General features: G+C 38.2%; 3 protein-coding genes across 5 annotated transcripts; 2 read left to right on the top strand and 1 right to left on the bottom strand.

Annotated features, from left to right (window-relative positions):
• Positions 1–1646: 1646 nt before the first annotated feature.
• LOC116215546 (binding partner of ACD11 1) lies at positions 1647–4679 on the bottom strand. 3 transcript variants are annotated; one of them, XM_031551288.1, is made up of 5 exons: positions 4535–4679; positions 3638–3809; positions 3129–3204; positions 2804–2905; positions 1647–2302 (listed from the first exon to the last, which is right to left on the bottom strand). In XM_031551288.1, exons 1-5 carry the CDS (start codon positions 4599–4601, stop codon positions 1844–1846), a joined length of 876 nt encoding a protein of 291 aa, XP_031407148.1. In that variant the 5' UTR covers positions 4602–4679; the 3' UTR covers positions 1647–1843. The 3 variants fall into 3 exon arrangements, with proteins under 3 accessions (XP_031407148.1, XP_031407149.1, XP_031407150.1); XM_031551289.1 differs by having other exon boundaries at positions 4531–4667; XM_031551290.1 differs by lacking the exon at positions 4535–4679 and adding an exon at positions 4435–4523.
• A 6853-nt stretch (positions 4680–11532) lies between these two features.
• On the top strand, positions 11533–11865 carry LOC116214474 (cysteine proteinase inhibitor 1-like). The gene has a single exon (XM_031549875.1). The coding sequence runs from the start codon at positions 11533–11535 to the stop codon at positions 11863–11865; it is 333 nt and encodes a 110-aa protein (XP_031405735.1).
• A 2474-nt stretch (positions 11866–14339) lies between these two features.
• On the top strand, positions 14340–15806 carry LOC116212927 (probably inactive leucine-rich repeat receptor-like protein kinase At5g48380). The gene is made up of 2 exons (XM_031547682.1): positions 14340–14692; positions 14863–15806. The coding sequence occupies exon 2, from the start codon at positions 14884–14886 to the stop codon at positions 15544–15546; it is 663 nt and encodes a 220-aa protein (XP_031403542.1). The 5' UTR covers positions 14340–14692; positions 14863–14883; the 3' UTR covers positions 15547–15806.
• Positions 15807–16376: the final 570 nt, after the last annotated feature.

Genomic DNA, 16376 nt, shown 5'->3' with positions numbered 1-16376 from the left:
TGTGAAAAGAAAAAATTCACGATTGGAAGAATTTTACTCTTTAAAGGACCAACTCGGCACAGACCAAGATATCGAATGTCTGAATACCTGGCGATGCGCACCAAAAAAATTGGGGTGCATTGTTAAAAGAAGACCGCTTTGAAAAGAGTATATAGAATAATAGCAATTGCTTTCAATGTGAAATTATTAATGTGATTTAAAGTTCCATATTTAGTTACGGGTTCTCTCTCCCTAATCCCTTATCTACTTTTAGGTATAAGTCTCCCATATAAACTGAAAAAGAAAAGAGAGTCACTGCTTGCGATAATATTGGAATGAATCTATGAATGTTTACGAGTTCATGATGAGGCTGAGGAGAGTCGTGCGTTCTCTAATTTTACGGATTCCTTGAAGAATATGTATATTGTGATTGGTTTAGTCTCAGATTATATTCACCTAATTTTTCACCAGTTATGTACGAGAAACTTCCAATAAGGAGAAAAAAAATTAGAGATTTATTGTTTGTAATTTCCATATTATAAGAAAAATTACAACTGGAAAAGGTCAAGCCATATATAATTGCCATGTAATTTTTTCCCCTTTATTCCTTTAAGATTTGTTTTAAATGAACAATTTAAGATCCTTTGCAGCAAGAAATAAAGTGTTAGGGCAGCGGTGCACGCTCTCGCCTCTCAACCGAGAAGTTGTAGATTCGATTCCTATTGTAAGGCTACTCGTGCTCTTTTATTAGCTATATTAATTAGGAGTTCTATTTCATTATATTAGGCTATGAGCCTCCCTTATAACCCGAAAAAAAAGACCGCTTTGCTGCAAATGATCACTTAGCCTAACTTGAGGAGATGCTTAATCAGGCAGAGAACACATTGATCAGCTGTTTGAATTAATTAAACTCAGTTAACCTTAACGGAATTCGTCTAACCATATAAAAAGGACGAGGTAACAACAAAAGAATCGAAGAACCACAATCGACCTCCGGTAGTACCCAATCCCATCGATCGATTTTCGGTTTGTCCTTATCAAACAAATCAAGGAGCGATCACTGGGGCAATTCGGAGGATTTCACTCATGTATGAAATCGTCTCTGCAGAAAATTCCTTGTGGAAGACATGAAACGATCCCCGGGGTCCACTGCTGACCTGAAAGTGACCATATAATTTTGGTCCCTTAAATTATAATCTTGTTCAGAAGACAGAGCCGTTGTCTCTGTAAATCGAAAATACCTATGGCGTTCACCTTTGTCGATTTTGGATCGAACGGAACTCCTAGGGATAGCGTTATTCCCTCCGGAACTGTCCTATCTAATTTAATTAGTGCTAAATCTGTCAATCAATACGGGATCGAGCAAGGTACGACAGATGAAGCAGATGGCTTCCGTTACTGCTTCTAAGTGGGATCGAAAAAGCCATTTTGGAACATGAAGCCGGCCTTTAAATGGCACTCTTGGTTGTGTTATTGAAGACGTGCAAAGGTTCAACTGCTAACCGAAAACAACTTCACAGTTCCGAAAATATGGTCAATGTTCACATACTACTTTGCTTTTTAATTTCCACTGTTCCAGCATTCTAGGACCAGTCCGATTGCTTCAGTAGTTTCCGGGACCATAAATGAAGCAAAACCACCATCGACATCGTAATGCGGGCAACAAATTGAGTCAAATGTTTCAAAAAGTTCGATAGTAACTGCTCCATGTACAATGTGCATTATGTAAGAGCATAGTGGAAATCACACATTTAACCTCCAAATGGTCGAGTTAATTGTTCTGTATACAGATGACTACCCGTTTATGTATATGCTGAGGAGCGGGAATAAGAGTCTTGCAAACTAGAGAACGTACATATGACTATTACTTACTGCCTTGGGTGGCCAAATTGGAGGCCGCATTAGCAGCCCGACTGAGAGCATCCGATACCCAGAGAGCACCCTTAGAGAAGTAGCCGCTGTTGACCACAGCAGAAGAAGCAGCTGCCGCAGCCTCTGCTGTGACCGTCACTGCCACAACAGCTGCTGTCCCGGTGACGACCGCGGCTGATTTTGTGATCTCTGAGACATGCAATCTATCGTCGATTGTCTTCACCACTTCCATGCCTGTGTTTATCTTCTCGGTTAGGCCGATCCTGTTGCTCAGCTCGACTACTTTTGAAGCTGCAGAAGATGAGACTTGATGGGACTCATCGAAGGCTTTGGCTTTTACAAGCACATCCTTGCCGAGATCATATCCCTTTGCTATCATTGTCTTGACAACGTCTTGTGCTACTGTTATTGCCTCGCTAGGGGAGGAAACAAATTGATTTGTATGTACAGCCTGAACAAATATTTGAAGTTCAGGAGAGTGAACAGCTATTAAGCGAACAAGAATGAACACCACACTTTATAGTATGTCATTGATCTAAACAAAGACCAAGAAACTTAGGTACAAATCACAAAGTCATTATGGTCATTTCATTTGAAGATAGTTTATAAAAGATTTTCCATGTTCTCGTGTTAAGCAAAAATTAAAGAATGTTCCTAATTCACGGTGACAAATACCTGAGCCTAAAGAATATTTTGGCCGGTGAACTAAGAATCTAAACCGAAGACCAAGGATTGAGGTTATTGTAGTTGGGGAAGGGTATCCCTAAACTTGATTCAACAAAGTATGAAATCATAAAATCTATTTTATTTATTTATCATCAACATTATCATGTAATTTTCGGTGATGACGAGGAATCATGCAAAAACCACAACTCTGAAAACTTGTATGAAACAATAACCATATGAAAATGAAAGGGGATGTCCTTGCGCGTATAGGGAAACTTGTGCATACTGTGGAACTGTTGTTCTCAGGCTTCCATGACCAGGGATCGGAGTCATCGACAAACGAACCCCAACGAGATATGCTCACAACTCGATCAGCAATTTTAGCTCCCTGATGCATGAACAGACAATTAGGCAATGGGTAAGTGAAACTTCAGGAAGTTAGATTCCATATACTTAAACCTTAAAAGGGTAGGGGCCCTTGTATGCTGGAAATGCCATTCCAAAAATTCATACTTCGAATATCTCTTTATACCATTCTCTTGTCGTTCAATCTGAAAAGCAGGTCATGAGTTCGTAAGCACAATTTTTTCCAATTAAGTTAATCCACTTACACTGAGCAACAGGGCAGTTTCAAGAGCATAGTGATCTTTAAAGGTCACGTAAGCTGTGCACGCATACTCACCAGACCTGCAAATAGCCATTAGGGGCAATCCATCAGATTCATGTACTAATTCATTTCTTTAACTAATTATCAATTCTTAACCTTATATCACATAAATTTTCCATCATTCTGAAGACAAATGCAAAGTATGTGAAAATTGAAGTCACTGCAGTTCAAATCAATTATAAATTCTTTTAATCAACGTTGCTCTTTCCTTAACCATATACACACACACACATATATATGTATGTATGTATGTATGAAGTTATAGTACGTTGTCCAATCAACATACCATAAGAAACTTGAATGTAAAATATTTTATGGTCCAGTTCATGGACCGGAGAATTTCCCATTTGTATATACAAAAGAAGGAATAGAAATGAAATGTCAGGGGAGTTTTCTATTAAGAGTTACATAGAATGCAGTAGGTGTCTAGTCCGTTAAGCAGCAAAAAGATACCTGATGATCTCGACAAATTCAATCGGCCCACAGTTCACAAAGAAGTCATAAACTTCCTTCTCTGTAGCTTTGGGGGACAAACTAGTCACTTCGGCCGTATAACCTCCAGGGTACATTGTTGCCGTGAAATCCCGCAAAATGAAGAGAAGAAAAGAAATCCAATGACGATCACCTGTTTCAAACAATATAGGACGGGATTACGAGCGTACAAGCACGATGCTTCAACTTTCTTATCAACTATGCATCTCATGGAATGTCGGGAAATTTAGGGCCAATATAATGCAATCAAATTGTGGTAAAGTTCGACGCAACTGAAGAAGAACTAAGAAACAGATAAAAGGCAATTTAGCCTTTCCATACAGCTTTCAACAATCTCCACAAAGCTAATGTTCTGAATTCCTAAGAAACAGCTTCTTAAATAACACCTGAAATGCCCCTACGTCAGGAAAGCCCGACTCGGCCGCTACTTCTATCATCTATAACTGCTCGAATTCTTGATGATTACTTGCTGAAGTGAATCATCAACATAATCATCGCCATCGATTCCGTCAATGATTTATCATAGGGGTAAAGAAACTGAACAATTCCACTATACGTGAAATGCGAAACCGAATTCGGCCCCGGGAATCACTCCCAACTCCTGGAAGAGGGAGTAAATGCAATCAAGGGCGACAATTTCCGTTCTGCAGAGCCTGAATCTTTAAGGAAAGGCACAGAGGTTGAAGACCCATGTAGAATAATGAAAAAGGCCATGAGAAAAGCGCGCTGAAAAAGATCGCAAAAGCTCAGGAGCCCACCAACAAGAAGAAAAGCAGCGAATGAACTCAGAGAGATCGTAATCGGACAATGTGCCCGTGATGTAAACGATGGAGATGAGACCGCGAAACGCTTACCTACCGACAGTTGAGCTTCTAACAGAGAGACTGAAGAGGTTGAGCAGAAGACATTCGATCAATCCAGACATAGAGAGAGAGAGAGAGGCCTTCTCGTTCACAACTGCGGGCGGAGGAAAACCATTCGGTATCGAGAAAACTGGGACGCGCGACTTGGCGCGTGTAGCAACGTTCAGATCGCGCCTAATTGTAACCGTTACTGTAGCTTCTACCATTGAGTTGGGAACTATTCCACAACCGGTTGAAGGACGAGGTTTGGATCTTCAAGTTATCGGTTTGGCTTACTCGTCATCATCAAAAAAAGAGGAGGTTCGGGTCTTCGGAGATCGAAAAAGTTTTAAGTGATGCCCTTCTGTCGGAGCTCGGCTGGGAACACATCCCGGCGATATTTGGGTTCGGGTGCTGTGTGGCAAGTATATCTGCGGAGAGAGAGACATCGACAACCTTGCAAATTTGGAGCCTTTGGACATGCATTCTTGGTCGTGGAAGGTCATTGCAAATTGTGGTTTTCGAATTTTAGAGTGAAAAACCAAAAAATAACCGAGCCAAACCAGATGTTATATGTATGTTGAATTTTTCTTCATTTAGGCCCAAAGCCCACAGTCTATGTCTACAGCCCAACCCCACACCCACAGAAATGCTCGCTCATAGCCTCCCACTCAACCTCACCGCTAAAGCTCCTGCCTCACTCTTTATCAAGTAAGGCATTTTGCTTTTGATTTAGAATTGTAACTTATGGATGAGTTATTTTATACGATGGGTAATTTTGTATGTGTATTTTGCTATGAATTGGCAGATTATTATGGATGATTGAAGGATTCACCCATCCACACCCCCCCTATTGCCGCATTGATTTCGAGCTGTGGTGGCCTTATCGTTGGCCACCACCCCTCCGGCGAGGTCGTTTGAGTCCGAAACCTAGCTGAAGGGGTGGTGGCCTGTGACGGGGCCACAATCACAGGGAATTTTCCTGGATCTACTCCCTTTTTTCAAGGAGAGAGAGAGAGAGAGAGAGAGAGAGAGAGAGAGAGAGAGAGAGAGAGAGAGAGAGAGAGAGAGAGAGAGCTGCAACTTGTCGCATGCCATTACAGTCCAAAACAACGTAGCTGACGACCACTGACGGAGCCAACAGCGTCTGCTGAGTCGGTGGTGGCTGGTGTGGTGGCCACACCGTCCTCTTCCCAATCTATGATCGTTCCATATCGATTTTCCTTTTTTTTAAAAAAAAATTCGTATTTTATTTTTTATAATTTATATATTCGGGGTAAATGTTGAAATTCTAAAAGTTCTAGGGCATTAGTGAGAGATGATATAAAATAAGCTAAAAGGTAATTCATCATTTTACAATCACACAAGAATGACTTATTCTATTAAGTACTTATTCCATTGAGTGCTTAAAATTTTAACACTTAATTTTAAGTCCAAACAAACTCATACTAAATATTTTTACTTATAGAAGAGGTTTACATGAAAGTAGAAAGGAGAAATAAAGGGGGTGCAAGGTGATAAGAATAAAACCCAAAATATCTTGATTTCAAGAATCTAATATGAGTTGCGATTCAACTCAACTCAACTCGATTTTAGGGAGTAAGAAAAATAAAAAAAATATTACAAGTGTTGACAAATATATGTATTGATGATAATATATATGTGTGTGTGTGTATATGTATGTAAAACTAGATAAAGAATTTATTATTTAAAAATTGATTATAAAAATAATTAGAAAAAAGTATGAGTGAGAAATTATTATTAAATGAGAGAAAAAGATAAAATAATAATGAATATAGTGTTGCATTTGGGGAAAAATAGATTGAGTTAGATAGAACAACCTCTATGGATAGACCTAGGATTTGCACTTAGGAGGGCGAACTCTTTGAGAGGAGCAAATAGGATGTTAGTTTCCACGAGTTTGGAGGCAAATATAAATAATTTTATCAAAAATTAGACAATGATACGTGAATTTCCTTTCAGGATCAAAAATTTAGGGAGGCAAACATAAGAAATTTTATCAAATATTAAACAACAATTCATAAATTTTCTTTTAGAGTTGAAAATTCAGGGGACGATGACTGCCCCCTCAGCCTCTCGATTCATTCCTGCATCTATTATATTATTTCGCGACACCATATTGCGATGATCTAGGCTAAAAAGGACGATTTTTTATTTTTATTTTTGGGTTACTAGGAAAAGGATGAATTTACTTAGACATAGGGGTGTGCACGAGTACCGGGTATACCCGGAACCGGTTGGAACCTACCTTAACGGGTAGGGTCCGCGTAGCTCGTATTGAAAATATGGTAGGTTCTGGGTATTAAAATTAGGAACCTGTAAAAATCGGTTCCGGTTCCGATTCCTGCCTACAGGGGACCCGGAGTCGGTTATTTATTAAAAAAAAAGAGAGAAAAGAGCAAAGTTACTATCTCCTCTAATGAATCAGAACATAGGCACTTTGTTGTGTGAGATCGTATTATTGATGTTCAATTTTGTCGATGAATTGATGAGACATATTATTATTTCATTGTTGTGCATTAATCTAAATTTTGTTGATATTTTATTTGGCGTGATTACTAATTATGTATGTGATATTTTCAATTTTATTTAGCAAGAGAAAAATTTTTACAGGTTCCAATAGGGTACCCGGAACCTGTAGTATAATACAAGTTCCGGGTAGGTTCCGGTTCCATGATTCAACAGGGTATGGTCCGGTTCCAAAATCTTGGAACATGTCCCTTATAGGATAGGATTCGGGTAATATGAAAAATACAAGGTACCCGAAATCGATCACCCCTACTTAGACATGCCACTTCAAGGTCAAAGATTCCAAATCAGCCCAATCGAGGGTGTTACTGTCCAGTCAACCGGATCCATGAATCACGGCAAAGAACTGGAGTATCTTCTGTAAATTGTCGATGAGCGCGGGCGAAAGGGGTCATCACAAAAAGTACGAGGGGTACTCTGCGGAAAAATGAAAACTACAGGAGGCAATCTTACATAACCAAACAACATGAACTGAACTTGAACTCTCCCCTGTCAGATTCCGACATATATAAGGAGCAGGCGACGAGGAACCAACCCTAAAACGGCGGCCCTCCGCAGAAGTCGGTGCCCGAAAATCCATCCGTTCGGGTTTCGTGTTCTGGGTTTGACATCTTCCGATTTTGATGTCCTTCGACTGTAATCGGAAGATATTTCACAGAAGGAGGGCCTGACATTGAACAGAACTAAAGAATGCATCTCAGAAAGCCGGTGCTCTGTTTTCAATCGGCTCACGGCTCGCTATGATGCTTACATTTGAACTCGATAGATTGATTTCTCTCTGCTTGTGAGTGTTTTCTGGTTCCTTTTCTCCAATTCTTTGATTCTTTTGCGATCCCAACAAAGGGAAAATGAAAACACAGAGAGAAAGAAATTGGTTTGTTGTCTCTGTTCTGTTCATTGTGCTCTGCATCTTTTTGTTGTCTCTGTTCCGTTCTTGATTAGATCGATTAAGGACGTTCTGGCAATTTAGATGACATTACCGGTAATCTGGATCGATTGCCTGCTACTGAACGGGCAAACACCACCTTAGATATTGTCGTTATAAATGGTCCATACCTACTGGCTTATAGATTTTATGTTGCTTTTGTTTTTCTCTCTGAAACTTCAGGAAACTTATTATCGTTGAGTAGTTCTTGTTCGAGTGCTGATCCTTGTTGAATATCAAATGAAGTTTCAAAGTGGAAGATGAAAACATGAGAGAACATTGGGGTGGCTTGGATTTAGGGTGCGTTGAGTTGAGTTTTGATTTTAATTAGTTTGTAATGATTGTATTGTTGAATTATGAGAAAAAATGTGAAAAAATAATAAATAATTGAGAGAAAATAATGATTAAGTAATGGTTGTATTGTTGAATTGTGAAAAAGTAATGAATAATTGAGAGAATTTAATATTAAAAATTGAATTGAATGGTTAAAAAAATTTAAAAAAAAAAAAAAGTAATGATTGTGATGTTGAGTTGAAGATAAGTGGAGTTGAGTTAAGTTGAGTTAAAAAAATTTCAAAAAACAAATGCACCCTTAAGTACTCAATCCATATATAATATACAGTCTCACAAGTAGATTGGCATTGTTTGATTATTTGATTTGAAAACTCGAAGATTCTGGTTTAACTAGTTGGTTGTTAAAATTTGCCCATTCGATCAATCTTAACTCCTGATCAAGTTTTCTCTTCACTTGCTTTATTTGACAGAAGTACGATGTACCTTTACTGTGTACATGCATTTCTATTATTGATGCCACTAGATTGTCCCTTCACTTATTTACCGTGTACACACATTTCTATTATTGATGCGGTTGTCCCTTCACTTCTTTACCGTGTGCATGCATTTTTATTATTGATGCCACTAGGTTGTCCTTCACTTGCTTTATTTTATGAAGTTCGATGTACCTTAATCGCGTGCATGTATTTCTATTATTTCTGCCATTTGAAAAAAAACACTTCACTATTCCCGATAATACATATTCATCTTTATTCTCCATGCATAGAAAAATAAGAGATGATTGAATTTACAAAATAAATGTACCAATTTTTCCCAATTATGTAAACATAAGTTAATGAAATTCGATTTCCCAAGCAATAATATCATAGGCCTGATTAAAACGCAATATAAATCCATCCCATTACAAACAATTTCTCCCACGCCTCGCTCTATACATGGGAAAAAAGAAAAACACAGGCACCCATGACATCTTACAACTTGCATTTTACAAAGTATGATTTAATGAAATTCAATATCCCAAGTAAAAATAGCATAGGCCCTCCTCAAAACACAAGATAAAGTCATTCGGTAAAATACTTATCCATCTACTCCAGCGCAACGTGCGAATTCCATCTAGTTGAGTAAGTTAATTGTCATTTTAGTCCTTTCAAAATTGTCGAGCGTTCATTTTAGTCTTTCTAATAGTCTTGCCATCAATTCGACCTAACTTATCTTGATACATTAATAAAAATGGTCCAATCGTCAAATTTATTGACAAAAAAGTGAAGCCCATCCAAGGCTAGCATTTTGGTTTTTTGCATAAAAAACTCCATCGTTAGCCATGTAGGATTCCACATTGGAGGGCGTCACGGTTTTGTCAATAGATTTGATGATCGGACCATTTTGATTAACGGATCAAGGCAAGTTAGGTCAAATTGATAGCAAAAAAATTAGGACCAAAATGAGGGCTCGACAATTTTGGAGGGATCAAAATGACAGTTAACTCAATTTTATTTTACTTGAATGTAGCGTAGCCGATTGTTTAGAGCACATCAAATTAAGAGAAGGTTTCATGTTAGATTTCATTTTAATTTCCTTATATTAGGTCACGAGCCTTCTATTTTAACCAAAAAAAGAGGGAGGTTGCATGTTACCACTAGGGGTTTCTGCCCGCTAAGCGACTTTGTTAGGGTCGGGAAGATTTCTCATACCCGAGGGTCAGTGAGTTAGTCCATGATGCTAAGGACTGGTATTAGGGGTGGCAATTCGTGTCGTGTCGTGTTTATACATGTCGTGTTTAAACGGGTTCGTGTCATTGAAGTCATAACCCGTACACGACACGATTATTAAACGGGTCAGGTTTTGGAAACCCATACACGACACGTTTATATCCGTGTCAACCCGTTTAAACACGTTTAAACCCGTTTATCGAAACGTGTCATAATAGGTACATGTATACACGACACGATTATAAACGTTATCCGGACACGTTAACATAACTTGTTTATCCGATCAACTCAGTTACCCAGATACATTAACACGACATGTTTATCCGATTAACTCGTTTACCCGAACAAGTTAACACGGAGATTGAGATGGAGGGGAGGGGGATGTGGACGGGGAAGAGGCGGGAGCCGCATCCGAGGGAGGCAGCGACGACGAGGATGATATCGAGCCATGAGGCGCATTGGCTAGAGCGGGAGCCAGCGAAGCGGTGGGCTTCGAAGGGGAGATGGTGGGAGTGGAGTCGGTGGCGAGCTTGAGAGCAGGGGAGGGCGAGATCTGAGGCGGATCTGCGGACAATGCGAGGTACAAGGAGAGGAGAGCAATGAGAGCGAAGAAGCAGAATTTCGCTATTGATGAATGAGAAGAAGGAAATCAAATCGTAGATGAGATCTGAGAGAGGGTAGTAGAAGTAGAAGTAGAAGTGTAAGTGCGGTTGTGCTATGTTGGATTGGGTGAAAGAAAGGAAAGAAAATTAGGTTATGGACTTAGGAAGTTAGGATTACATAAGGATATTTTGGCAAATCCAAATACATAAACGGGTTAACGGGTTATATGATTATAGTAACACGATTAAACATGTCTAAATAAATAGGTTTAATCGTGTATAATCGGGTTACACGGGTTCAACCCGGTAAGACACGCTTATTAACCGTGTTTAAACGGGTTGGACCCGTGTAGACCGATTATAAAAAATATCCAACCCAAACCCGTTTAATTCCGTGTCGTGTTATCGTGTCATGTGAAATATTACCAGCCCTAACTGGTATGGTTGGAGTCACCATCTACCGTTTTTATAGTAGCTAATTTAATGACAGATACTATTAGAAATTAAAATTACTGAAAATTATTTAAATTGTATTTTCACAATTCGAAAGATTATCTAACTAAAAGAAAAAACTACAAATTATGACTATATGAGTACAAATGTGTAAATCCGGTCATCTCTGAAAAAAATAAGAACTCATCGTTTGTATGCATTTTTTAGAACAAACAATTAACAATGAAAATAAGAAATAGTCAGTTTATATAGATTTTAAAAAGCTTTAATAATCTTTTATTAATGTAGGTGATCTTTTTCTTTTTTTTGGTAAAGTCAAGAGTTTCTAAATCAAATAAATTTGTTCCCAAAAAATACCAAATCATAAGCTTCCAAAGCATCAGCAAATCCCTATAAGTTCCCACTTTAACTTGGCTCTCACAGAAAAAAGAAATTTTATTGTGAGATTTCATTTAAAATTTTTGTTCTACTTACAAGTAAAATGAGGTGCAAGCTACTCCTAACCTCCCTCCTCCTCCTCGCCGCTGCCTTCTCCATAACTGGCTTAGGCGGGTGGAAGCCCATAAAGGACCTCAACGACCCATACATTCAGGAAATCGCAAATTTGGCCGTCACTGAATATGATAGAAGGTCGAAAGTGAGCCTAGTGCTCGTGAGCATGAAGAGCAGTGAGTCCCAGGTGGTCAAAGGGTCGGTCTACCACCTTATCATCTCAGCGACAAACGGGACCACCACAGCAGATTACGACGCCATCGTCCCGGACAAACTTGACCATTCGAGGGAACTCACTTCATTCAAGCCTGTTAAATCCTAAGACTGTGTTTGGCGTCGGGGTAGGACAGGATTTAATATTGAGATTGAACGTTATTTATACTTCCTCTCTTATATAAAGTTTGGAGCATTGTTGGACTAATATTAGAATACGTTAGTGAAACGACCAATATGTCCTAATTGGTAATATATTACGAGATATACAATAAAACAATCTTCAGAAAATAAATGTAAAATTATTATCATTATTACTTAACAAACGAAAACAGGTCCATTCCAATGATATTAACCCACATTCTCATTTTTCCTTTCTACACTATACTTTTCTTATTTGAACATTTTTCGTGTTTTGTCCCTTCTTATAATTTCTTCTCACATTCTTTAAAATGCATTCTCCAAAAGAATTTCAAATTTATCATGTCTTATATGTAAATTAATTACAACAGACGACATCCCGCAAAAGACAAAATTATCATTTTGATCTTCACGAGAAGAACATTTGCACCTCTCCATCTAATTATCTAAATATTCTCATTTTTTCCTTTCTACACTGTACTTTTCTTATTTTAATATTTTTCTACAAACTTTTATTATTTTTTGTATTTAGTCCCTTCTTTTAATTTCTTCTCATATTCTTTAAAATAGGTTCTCTAAAAGAATTTCAAATTTATCATGTCTTATATATATAATTAACTACAATAGATCACATCCTGCAAAAGACCAAATTATCATTTTGATATTCACGAGAAGAACATTTGCACATCTCGATCTAATTATCTAAATATTCTCATAAACATACACTAAATGATAAGAAGCCGAAAACAATCTAAAATATATCACACAAAATAAGAAATAAAGAATAGTATGTTCGAATGTGTATTCTAAAAATTATATGTTCAATTTCAAGCAAGTTTGGGCACCGCTAGGTTGTTTCGTAGGATGCGTTATTTTTAGTTTGATTTTCTTTAACCTTGAAAATGACCCAAAAACTATTTGGGAAGAGGAAAAATCGAAACTTCAGGATGGTGTGGATTCGGGCTTTTTGAATTCTCAGTTCTCGTGACTTGTTTTTTCCTCCTTACTTGGATATGGCTTGGTCATAACCATGAGATGATTTTAACAATGAATTATAAACCCTTAAACTACAAGCAAAATTCGTTTACTTAAAATTAGCGAGGCACCTTAAGTTCTATAATGTTGTGATCATGGTTTTCTATTTAGAAATATTGAAAATCTATATAAAATAATAAAAATCGAGACGAGGCAGAGGAAAGTCCCACGTATGATGAAGGAAGTTTTTCATTGTGTGACCTTTCATGTGTCACCAACAAAAATGCGATAAATGATGAAATGTAGTGTTGCCACTTCGATTCTGAAACCGAAAAGACATGTATTCAGGAAAGACGATTAGACTAAAATATAATAAATTAATTGAACTAAATGATATTATATTACAATTCACTTCACTAGCTAAAATCTCTTCCGAGAAAAATGAATAATATTGTGATGTCGAGTATAGGTGCTCTGATACCAGTAAGATAGTGAAATCACACTTTTTTTAATTTCAAAAGAGGCCTAATATTCTATTGCAATAAAATAAAAATCTTAAAATAGTTAATAAATAGACATGGATAATTACACTGGGTATCGAATTCAGAACCATTGTAAACAATTTCATCCATCGATTGAGGTCATATTAGTACATTCAATAATTGATTTGTAAATATTGTTTTGCTTTATGAACCGTATGATTAAAAAGGCTTTTGTGTTTCACAGAGCGGTAAATATCAAAGTGAATTCATAATTTTCCGTGATCACGTTGATAATGTTGGTTGAGAATTACCTCACACAAAGGTGGAGATCATAATTCAATCTATGCAATTTACTATGAAGGGTAGGATGTACTTAAAAAAAAAAGAACTTTTAGATTAAAGAGAAAAAAATGTTTCGCTCAGGTTGGGTATATCCTTTGAAATTTTCTTAAACTAAAATATTAATATTAATAAGAAAATTCGAATGGGAATAATATACCTCTAACTTGTGTATTTGCGCAGGCTGGTTCGTCTATTATATTAATTGCTTTTATGCATCCAGCTTTTTATTGATTTGACTTAGACCTCTCTACTTGACTCGGCCAACCTCCAAACCATGACACACGGTAGACTTGACCTAACCTTTTATATGTTTATCAACTGATCACTGACACTGACGCGATGGACCGAGTCCGTGTAATAAACTCCTTGATTAATATTTTATTTTCTTTTTTCCAATTTTCTAATGGACAAGCCGGCAGAGGATGCAAAAAGTCCCCATAAATAAGAAAGATTACGGGTTCGGTTTTCATTCGGAACTATTATTTTGTCTTTATTAGCTATTTAAATTTTTTTATTTTATTATATTAAATTTGCGTGCTTTTTTTATAATTGAAAAAAAAATCCAACCAATCGGGAAAAAAAACAAAAAAATCCCAGAACAACATGACAGCACGGGAACCATTGCTCTGCTTTTATCTTCTTCTTCTTCCCACTAAATGGTTCCAAGTCCAAGGTCCTCCTCGTCTAACCTTGACAAGAATGGCAGTCCTTGGGTCCTCCCTTCAATCAGCACAAGAATTTCGGGCGGTCTTCACACGCAAAACTTTCTTCTTCTCTCTCTCTCTCTCCCTCCCCCACCCTCTCTCGCACTCTGCTCTTCCACCAACTCTTTTGACTATTAAAACCGTTGACTCTGTGGACTTCCTTCCTTGCTTGCTTCCTTCCCCTCCTCCTCCTCCTCCTCCTCCTCACGTGAAGCTCCTCACCCCTTTCTTCTTCCCACTCTCCCGGTCCCAGATACCCTTTTCTTGATTCATCTCGGGTTGCTCTCTTTCGGTTGGTTCTCTTGCCCTATTGGAATGCCCTTTATCTGAGTCTGTAATCTTCTGTGTGTGCTTGAATTGTTGCTATTTCTTATCTTGAATCTGTTGGGAAGATGCCCAATTGGAATGCCTGACTGTGAGCTTTGATGTTATTGATGATTTATCACTACCCTGCTTATGCAGCTTCTAGGATTCTGTACAGGCATGGTGCTTCTTAAAGGCCGAAGCTTTCGCCTTTTTCTCATCGTCGTGTTTCTTGGGTTGTCGCTCTGTATAGTTCCGATCCGTGGGGATGAGCGCGATGTTGATTGCCTGAGAAGCATATGGGAATCGGTCGAAGACCCTTATCATTACTTAAAAAGCACGTGGAATTTCAGCAACATTAGCAAAGGCGCCATCTGCTCTTTCACCGGTGTCGAGTGCTGGCACCCGGACGACAATAAGGTCCTCAACGTCAAGCTCGGGAACATGAAACTCAAGGGGTCCTTCCCTCTCGGCCTCGCGAATTGCACGAGCCTGACAGGGTTGGACCTCTCGAACAACGATTTCTCGGGACCTCTCCCTTCCAATATATCGAAGATCGTCGTGTACTTGACTGCCTTGGACCTGTCGTCAAATAACTTCTCGGGTCAAATCCCTGCAGACCTCGCGGAATGCAAATATCTGAACGTACTCAATCTGGACCACAACCAGTTCTCGGGTCAGATTCCTGCAGAGCTCGGCTTGCTCAACCGGATAAAGACATTCAGTGTAGCCAACAATCTTCTATCAGGGCCGATCCCAAAGTTCCAGGCAAATTTTACGGAAGAAGACTTTGCTAATAATCCCGGGCTCTGCGGAGCACCTCTACCTCCTTGTAATATATAAAAGCCGAGCAGTAACGTCGTCAAGCTGCCACATAACGAAAATGAGAACTCTTAGCTCCTCATTCGAATGACTTTTCTTTTCCGTTACATGAATAATAGCTCATTTCACCTTTTACGTTCGATTTAGTGTATATCCATTTAAGTGTCTCTAGTATTTGTATAGTGTCAAAGAAATAAAGAGTTTTCTCGAGAAATGAGAAGTTATTGCTACATGACAGGTTTTTAAATTAATGTAATGATACATGTAACAAATATTATGCATAGGTTCTCTCAAAGGAAATCAGTCGATTGGAGAAGAGTTTTTATGGCTCGAGACCGAATTTCAAAGGTATTCTATATAAGAAAATCTTAAATGATCCTACCACACATTGACGCGATGAGGAAGAACTAATAAGAATTCTTTGATGAAAAATAATATTGACAATTATCCGAGTAATTAGCACAAATTCTCATGTTTCATGCAATTTAATTCGTGCTTCCTTACACCAGGTGGCGAGGTAGGATCACTCAAGAACTTCTCAATCTAGATATTACTTCTTCCATCACAATAACATGCTATCTATTCAATTAGTTTGAGATTGGAGGATGCAATCTTTACCGATAGATGTTCCCTCTTGTGTTGTTGTCTTGAGCATTCACATGTGGATGTGATCTTCATTTGGCGAATAATGTTTTCTTATCTATGCAGAGATCTTCGGCTCATTATTACAGCAATGGGACCATGTCAATATCGGCGTAATCGTGTGCGGTCCAGCAACTCCACAGACCAGTTTCACCAAGGAACACAAGTCCCATAATATAAAGTGAGATGAACGCTATAATCGGTACCTT

This window comes from Punica granatum, chromosome 7, assembly GCF_007655135.1.
Source record: "Punica granatum isolate Tunisia-2019 chromosome 7, ASM765513v2, whole genome shotgun sequence".
Taxonomy (NCBI): Eukaryota; Viridiplantae; Streptophyta; class Magnoliopsida; order Myrtales; family Lythraceae; genus Punica; species Punica granatum.
Note: the sequence above shows the minus strand (reverse complement) of the source record. Positions and strands in the feature narration are given on the sequence as shown.